The sequence below is a fragment of the Elephas maximus genome, chromosome 17 (assembly GCF_024166365.1).
Source record: "Elephas maximus indicus isolate mEleMax1 chromosome 17, mEleMax1 primary haplotype, whole genome shotgun sequence".
NCBI lineage: Eukaryota > Metazoa > Chordata > Mammalia > Proboscidea > Elephantidae > Elephas > Elephas maximus.
In genome coordinates this window covers 25,752,665-25,761,791 of record NC_064835.1, presented here as the reverse complement: position 1 = coordinate 25,761,791, position 9,127 = coordinate 25,752,665, and the positions used below count along the sequence as shown (strand labels likewise).

Genomic DNA, 9,127 nt, shown 5'->3' with positions numbered 1-9,127 from the left:
AAGATAAACTCGAGGTTTGGATCCTCAAAATAGAATCAGAAGCAGAGTGGTCTGAGCACAGAGCTCGCACCTTCTTTTCACCATTTGAATCTACGTAAAAGAGATGGAAGAAAGCCAGTAGAGGACAGCACTTTGGCTCCCAGCTGAAGGAGAGTGAGTGCCTTCCTGACCTGGCCTGTTCTGTAGCAGACTGGTTAAGAGCTCAAACCATGGGAGCCAGACCACCTGAGCTCACCTCTGAATCTAAGTAGCACTAAGACTTTGTGAAAAATTCTTGGGTCCATTTTCCTCATCTGTAAAATGGGGATAATGACAATACCACACAGCATTTAGAGCAGTGCCTATCCCATAGTTAATTCTCAGTAAATGTTTTTGTTTTTTTCATTTCCCTTCCTTCCTTCATTTCGTTTTCTTTTCTTTGATTTTTTTTTTTTTCTTTAACATCCATTATTATTAACACCACAGGCTGTGAGCCACTTGAGCGAAGCATAACCTCATCTTTCTTCTTTGGCCAGCACTGATCCTAAGGTGGAAGGTATGGCCAGGTCAAATGGCTTCTATCCCCTGAGAATCACTCCAGAGAAGGTCCTTAGGCTTTATAAACTTGAGCAAGGTTTAGAGAGGATGGGGAGAACACAGAAGAGGGCCACTATATAGGTAGGAAGGTCATCCCAACTCAACTTTGAGGCTCCTCTTCTCAGCCATACTAGCCCTCACGCTGGAGCAAAAATTCACCCTCAGTTACTAGGATAATTAAAGGTACTTGAGGCCTGTTAAGACAGGTATGCAGATACAAGTAAGTTCAAACTCTAATTGTTCAGATGCCATTCTCAAAAATGGGGAATTGGGTGGTGAATGGTGATTTTTTGTGCCTTTCTTTTTCTCACAGGCTCTTTTCTTTTTCCCTCACAGAATTTCCAAGAGGACAATGGCTATCGAGAATGCCTCCTTTGTGACAGAGTTTATCCTTGCAGGTTTAACGGCCCACCCAGGACTCCACATGCCCCTTTTCTTCCTGTTTTTAGGTTTCTATGTGGTCACCGTGGTGGGGAACCTGGGCTTGATTACCCTGATTGGGTTGAATTCTCACCTTCATATTCCCATGTACTTTTTCCTCTTCAACTTGTCCTTCATAGATTTTAGTTTCTCTACTGCCATCATCCCCAAAATGCTGATTAATTTTGTCTCAGAGAAAAACATCATCTCATATGTAGGGTGTATAACTCAATGTTTTTTCTTCTGTTTCTTTGTCTTTTCTGAATCCTTCATCCTGTCAGCGATGGCATATGACCGCTATGTCGCCATCTGTAAACCACTGCTGTACATAGTCACCATGTCTCCCCAGGTCTGTTTATTCCTTTTGTTAGGTGTCTATGGGATGGGAATTTTGGGGGCCATGGCCCATATAGGAAATATAATGTTTCTGACCTTTTGTGCCAACAACCTTGTCAATCATTATATGTGTGACATCCTTCCCCTCCTTGAGCTCTCTTGCAACAGCTCTTACTTAAATTTGCTGGTGGTCTTTATTGTTGTGACTATTGGCATTGGTGTGCCCGTTACCACAATTTTTATCTCCTATGGTTTAATTCTTTCCAGCATTCTCCACATTAGCTCCACAGAGGGAAGGTCCAAAGCCTTCAGTACCTGCAGCTCCCACATAATTGCAGTTTCCCTTTTTTTTGGGTCAGGAGCTTTCATGTACCTCAAACCACCTTCTATTTTACCCCTTGACCAAGGGAAAGTTTCTTCCTTATTTTATACTATTGTTGTACCCATGTTCAATCCATTAATCTATAGCCTGAGGAATAAGGATGTCAAGTTTGCCCTGAAGAGAACCTTGGGCAGAGTAAGATTTTCTTGAAAAAATCTTAGTAACTGAGAAAGGGGATCCAAGAGTTCAGCTCCCTCATATAAAGCTTCATACTCTGGGGACTTAAAAATATTTGTATGTTGTGCAAGAGCATACAAAATAAACAAAGAAAAAAACTACCTGGTGCCAGAACTGAGACTGGAATCCGGGCTTTTGAATCTTAATACACTTTTTTTTCCCTCTTCATGTGAAATTTTCTTAGAAGATTTTGTTTCAAATGTTAGTTGATCTAGCACATTTAAATTATGAATATATTCACAGCGATTTCATGTAACTCTTCAAAAATAATTTTAATATGTCACATTTTGCAAGAAAGTAGGAGGTGAAAAATTTGGTTGCGTTGGTCTTGGCAAAATGACAAGAGAAGTGTGTGATGAATTTTGTAGTGTGTGAGTCTGAAGTATGTTAAGTTGCGTATAGAAGCAAGCGTGGTGCTCACTGACTTGGTGTGTGGAGCTCTGGGGACACAGTCTAGTGAATAGAACTTCCAGGGGAGAGATATATAATTTTAATGGATGTAAAGATGCTGGGTGGAAGTGTCAAATTATTTCAAGACTAAAAGAGACAGAATTTGGAGTCTCATTTCAAGGGTTACCTTGGATATTAGAGGTCTGATGGAGAACTCTGTGGTTCTAGATAATTGGCAGCTGCACTATCCAATATGGTAGTTGCTAGCCATGTATGGCTATTGAGCACTTGACATCTGGTCATCCAAATTGAGACACACTGTAAGGGTAAAATGTAAGTGTAAAATATACACTGGATTTTTGAAGAATATAAAAATAATGTAAAATATCTCATTAATTTTTTTCTGTTGACTACACGTTGAAATGAAAACAGTTTGGATGTATGATGTTAAATAAAATATATCACTAAAATTGATTTACCAGTTTAGTTTTAGTTTTTTAATGTATCTACAAGAAAATTTAAAATTACGTATATGATTCACACTATTTTTCTATTGAATGGCACTGGTGTAGACGATGTAACAGATCAATAGATAGTTTTGGGCACATTTATTTATTAGGGCAACACCAAGTAGTTGTTAATTAGGAGAGGCAATTGCCATTGACTTTTCAGGTATTGCAGACACCTGTGACATTCTAATAAGGGGGCATATGGAGAAGAGATAATAATCTCTATAGATTCATAAATCCACAATATTATATAAAGGGAGGTATAGCTTTATATAAGGACCCCTGGTGGCACAATGGCAGCTAACCAAAATGTTGGCAGTTAGAACCCACCAGCCTCTCTGTGGGAGAAAGGATCTGGTGATTTACTCCCATAAAGATTTCAGCCTAGGAAACCCTATGGGGCAGTTCTGCAATGTGCTACGGAGTCGCTATGAGTTGGAATTGACTTGACGGCACACAACAACAACAGATAGCTTTATATAAAGAATGAGAAGAACAGCGTTAAGCCGTAAAGAGTGGAGTGCTGAGGAAAATTTTGACTTCGGAAGATTTTTCCTTAGGAAAGTTCTTTTCTATTGGGAAAAAATTGAAGTTTGAATACACGTCTAGTTTTGCCCTTTGGGATGATTATTTTCAATGATCATCACTCTTTTCAATCAAAAGAGTAAGAACATAGGAGAAGGATAGAGAAGATTGTCTAGGTCACATGATTCAGGTGATACAGAACTTGGGAATGGGATGGGAGTGGAGAGTGTGCAGTACAATGTATGTAATGGAATAAAACAGAAACCCTTCTTTTAAAAACGTGTGGTCAAATTAACATACAGCAAAGAACACAAGTCTTAAACCTATATAGCTTGTTGAATTTTTTCTTGTGTGTATGCCTGTGACCACAATCTAGATAAAGATCTAGAACATTTGTTTCCTCTTGCTTCTTTCCAGTAAATACAACCTGCTGTGAACCCCCACCCCCAGAGCTATCCACTCTTTGGATTTTTATTATCGTAAATTACTTTTATCTGTTCTTGAACTTCATATAAACATGTACTTTATTGTCTCTGACTTCTTTTCTTCAACATAAAGCTTATTATATTTATCCGTATTGCTGCATGTATCAGTAGATTATTTTTATTGCTTGTAATATTCCATTATATGAATATATAATAATTAAATACTGTTAATGAACATTTAACGAGCTTCAAGTTTTTGCCTATAATTAGTAAAGCTTCTGTTATGGATCAAATTGTGTCTTCCCAAAAGATATGTTGAGTCCTAACCCCTGTACCTATAAATGTGACCTAGTTTGGGTCAACAAGGTTTTTCCTCACAAATGTTATTAGTTAAGTTAATGAGGCTGTATCGGGGTAGGGAGGGTCCTAATCCCTTGTGAGTGATGTCTTAGAGGAGAGAACAGACACGGACACAGTCGCACAGGAGGAAGACACCATGTGAGGATCCATGTACAAGACAAGGAACACCAAGAAATACTTGGGCTACCAGAAGCTTAAAGAGAAAAGGAAGGATCTTTCTTTAGAGGTAACAGAGTATAACCCTATTGACACCCAGAATTTGAACTCCTAGCCTCCAGAACTGTGAGAAAATAAATTTTTGTTCTTTAAAGCCACCCACTTTGTGATATATCTTTTTTTAACATTTACTATTAAACATATTCATGAATTATATAGAAATACTGTTTGCTAAATAAACGTGCCATTCCTTTCCAGAAAACATCACAAATCAAGATTTCTGGTAGACAAATTTCTCCCTTTATTAAAAACACCAGTATTGATGTATTTTTTGATACTGTTTGATACTGGTGTCTTTTCTCTACACAGTTTTGCTCCGAGTCTCTTGTTCCAACTTTGTCTCATGCTCCAGGAAGGGTAAATTATAATCTATTGTGACCTAAGGTATTGTTCCTTCAAGCCCACGCTGGCTCCACACTGTGGGATGGGGACAGCTCTGATCAACAGACAGTTCATGTCTCTTAGCTCTTCTGGGACACAGGGGTGAGGATGTAGAAAAGCCTCTTCTCCATGTCAGTCCCTCTGCAGATCCTGAACCCCACTCTGTCACAAAGGGGAGTCTAGGTGAGAAGATGGGCCCATTCACATAGCCTCTGACGTTACCCTGATTCTTTCAGAGGCTAACCCACCTGGCGTTCGCAGCACACATGATGTGGGTAGGGGTGACATCAGCGTGTGTGATTTGCAGTGCGACTGCATTGAAGGGGACCTCGTAGGGTGTCAGACCATGTAAAGGAGAAACTGATTTTTAATCTGGGGACTTCAGCTTGCCAACGTAACCTAAGACTGCCAATTCAGGAAGAACTCTGTTATGTGATTCACTATTTCTTGGAGTTTTTCTAAATGCAACTCTGATTGAACACACATCAGTTTAGGTCCAGCAAACACAACAGGACTCTTTCTTCGTCAGCGAATTCCAAATTTTCTGTTTCTGGAGGGTGGAAACATCTATCTCTTATCTTGGGTCTGCTTTTTGTGTACAAGCCATCGGTGTCAGCCACATAATCGGGGGTGAGGTTTGGCATGTATTTGCTTCAGCCAGAACGGAACTCAACGACATGGCTGGGCATCAGCAGTTGGATGGGATGATGGGAAATAAGAGCCCATTGTCTGCCATCCATCCCATCCTGTTGATGATGAGAGGAGACTCTCTCTTGTAAGAGCTAAACACATACTTGATTATCCCAGAGTGTGGGGATGCCCTTCAGGAATGCCAATGGGATGGGGCTGGATCTGCTGCCACAAACTGAGAAAGCAGGGCTGCCATGCCCAAGGAGCAGAACAGGCCCTGCTGGGGCTGAGGGGATATGGTCACCAGACTAGGAGAATGGTAAGACTGGCAGTATGACGGCCATGTTGAATAAACAAGGGGCTGTGCCAAGGGGCTGAGCCTACCATCTTCAGTAACATAGAGAGTTAACTCCCAATGTGTAAGCTATTCCATTATTAGGCAAAACAGGAACTAACCTCTGCTTTTAGAGTATCTCTTTACTGATGTCAGAGGCTGAAAAACACACCCCTATCTACACCCCGGATGTGGGCAAAACTCCATCTTTGTGGCCCTCCCTTTCAGACTGAACAGGCACCGGAAGACCGGACTGCCCTGAGAACACCCTCTCATGTCAAACCAATCAGCAAGTTGGCCCTACCCTGGGGTGTTCCTGGGGACCCCAGACCCGATTTCCTTAATCTATACAAACCCCTTGGGCTATCGTTCTGGCAGACACCTTGGGGACCCAAGTCCAGATATGCTCCTTTACTTGGCCAACTAAATAAAGCTTCTTTCACATTCATCCGCTGGGTGTGTCTTCTTAATTGTCCCCAGCAGACCTTGGGGTGTCAGGTTACAATGGGGCCACCCACATCTAAGGGAGCAGAGTTGCCATCCCAGTGAGAATGCAAGGCGGAGCTGAAGCCCAGGGCCAAGGGGCCTCCATCCAGAATCTGGAGAGTGTGGCCAACACCCAGAATCTAGAGAGCAGAGCTGTTGCCTAAATGGTCTCAGAGAACAGATGATTAGTTTCAAGACTGAGAGCTAATGTAATGTGTTCTGCTGACTTGTTTCTTGCCCGTTATTCCTTCTTTCCCTCCAGTTTCTCCCATTTGTAATGGAAATGTCTACCTTGTGCCTGTTCCATCATTGCACTTTGGAAGCAGTTAACTTGTATTCTAGATTTCACAGGTGAAGAGGAATTTTGCAGAGGATGAGATTTTGGACTTGGAGTTGATTTAAGACTTTTGGGACTATATGATGGGGTGAAAGTGTTTTACATGTGCCAAGGACATGAACTTTTGAGGGTTAAAGGGTAGAATGTTATGGACTGAATTGTGGCCCCCCAAAATTTGTCAAGGATTTCATTTTACTTAGATCCACAATCAACAGCCATGGAAGCAGCAGTCAAGAAATCAAAAGACTCATTGCATTGGGCAAATCTGCTGCAAAGGACCTCTTAAAAGTGTTGAAAAGCAAAGATGTCACCCTGAAGACTAAGGTGTGCCTGACCCAGGTATTGATGTATTTTCAATCGCATCATATACATGTGAAAGCTGGACAATGAATGAGGAAGACCGAAGAAGAGTTGGCACCTTTGAATTGTGGTGTTGGTGAAGAATATTGAATATACCATGGACTGCCAAAAGAACAAACAAATCTGCCTTGGAGGAAGTGTGGCCAGAATGCTCCTTAGAGGCAAGGATGGCGAGACTGCGTCTTACATACTTTGGACATGTCGTCAAGAGGGATGAGTCCCTGGAGAAGGACATCATGCTTGGCAGAGTACAGGGTCAGCGGAAAAGAGGAAGACCCTCGATGAGGTGGATTGACACAGTGGCTGCAACAATGAGCTCAAGCATAACAATGATTGTAAGGATGGCACAGGACTGGGCAGTGTTTCGTTCTGTTGTGCATAGGGTCGCTATGAGTCGGAACCGACTCGCCAGCACCTAACAACAACAACAGCAAACAACAAAATGTACGTCAAGACTGATTCTCAGTCTTGTATGGTTGTCCACCATTTTGTGATCTAATATGGTTAGCTAATGTGTTGGAAATCCTAACTCTATGATGTTAATGAGGCAGGATTAGAGGCAGTTATGTTAATGAGGTAGAACTCAATTTACAGGATTAAATTGTACCTTCAGTCAGTATCTTTTGAGATGTAAAAGAGAGAATGAGCAGAGTGGAGAGGGACCTCCTACTACCAAGAATGTAGAGCTGGGAGTGGAGCACATCCTTTGGACCCAGGGTCCCTTGCCTGAGAAACCCCTAAACCCAGGGGAAGATTGATGACAAGGACTTTCCCCAGAGTTGACAGAGAGAGAAAACTTTCACCTAGAGCAGGCTTCCTGAATTTGAACTTCTAGCCTCCTAGAGTGTGAGAGAATAAATTTCTGTTTGTTAAAGCCACCCACTTGTAGTATTTCTGTTACAGCAGCACTAGAAAACTAAGACAATTTGTTTCCAAGTTTTGGCTGAAAACAAAACTACTATGAGCATTTATGTACAAGTCTTTGTATGGACGTATGCTCTCCTTTCTCTTGGGTAATACCTAGGAGTAGAATGGTTGGACCATATGATATGTGCATTTTTAACTTTTTAAGAAACTGCCAAACTGCTTTCCAAAGTAGTGGTACCATTTTACAGTCTCACTATCAGTGTTTGAGAGTTTCAGTTCCACTATATCCTTGCCAACACTTGGTATGGTCTACTTTTTAACTGAAGACCTTCTAACAAGTGTGTATTAGTATCTTATTGTGATTTTAATTTGCATTTCCTTAATGACTAATGATGATGAATATCTTTTTATGTGGTTATTTGCCATCTGTGTATCTTCTTTGGTGAAGCATCTGTTCAGATCATTTGCCCATTTTTTAAAGTGAGTTGTTTATTAATATTGAGATCTGAGGGTTCTATATATATTCTGGGTTCAAGTTTTATCAAATATGTGATTTTCAAATAGTCCATGGTTTGTTTTTTCATTCTCTTAACAGAGATCTTAATTTTGATAAAGTCCAAGTTATCATTTTTTCTTTTATGAATTGTAGCTTTGTTGTCATATCCAAGAGCTCTTTGCCTGGACAAAATCACAAGGATTTTCTCCTATGTGTTATTCTAGAAGGTTTACAGGTTTTTACATTTGGGTCCTATTTATGTGTGTCTATATCTGTACTATGTGCTGTTTCATTCATCTATTTGTCTATCTTGATGTTAATACCTCAACGTTTTGACTGCTCTAGCTTTATAATAATACTTGAAATCAGTTAGCATAAGTCCTCCACCTTCACTCACCTTTTCCAAAGTTGTTTTCACTATTCCAGTTCTTTTGAATTTCCATATGAATTTTTGAATCAGCTTGCAAATTCCTATAGAAAACCCTGCTGAGATTTTAATTGGCATGATATTGAGTCTCTCTCTCTGTGTGTGCTTTGTGGATAATTGACATTGTAACAATATTGAATCTTCTGATTCATGAACATGATATATTTCTCCATTTATTAAGGTCTTTAATGTCTTTCAGCAATGGTGTAGATTTGAGTGTTCATGTTTTGCACATCTTTTGTCAGATTTAGTCCCAAGTACTTCATATATTTTGATGCTATTGAAGAAAAATATTGTTTTTTTAATTTTCCATTTTGGTTGTTGCTAATATAAAAATACAATTGATTTTTGTATATTAATCTTGTTTGGTGCAACATTGCTAGACTTATTAGTTCTTGTAGCACCTTTTTTTTTCTTTTTAAATAACTAGGATTTGTTATTATAAATAATGTTGTACTCAATATCCTTGTATTTTTACCAGTGTATGTTTGGG

At 40.0% G+C, this 9,127-nt stretch overlaps 1 protein-coding gene across 1 annotated transcript; it reads left to right on the top strand.

The window, feature by feature from the left end:
• The first annotated feature begins 928 nt into the window (after window positions 1-928).
• On the top strand, window positions 929-1,864 carry LOC126060759 (olfactory receptor 8B12-like). The gene has a single exon (XM_049857024.1). The coding sequence runs from the start codon at window positions 929-931 to the stop codon at window positions 1,862-1,864; it is 936 nt and encodes a 311-aa protein (XP_049712981.1).
• The last annotated feature ends 7,263 nt before the right edge of the window (window positions 1,865-9,127 follow it).

Bases quoted from the DNA above. Each gene is read 5' to 3' on its own strand.
- LOC126060759 (XM_049857024.1), top strand. From the start codon at position 929: ATGGCTATCGAGAATGCCTCCTTTGTGACAGAGTTTATCCTTGCAGGT.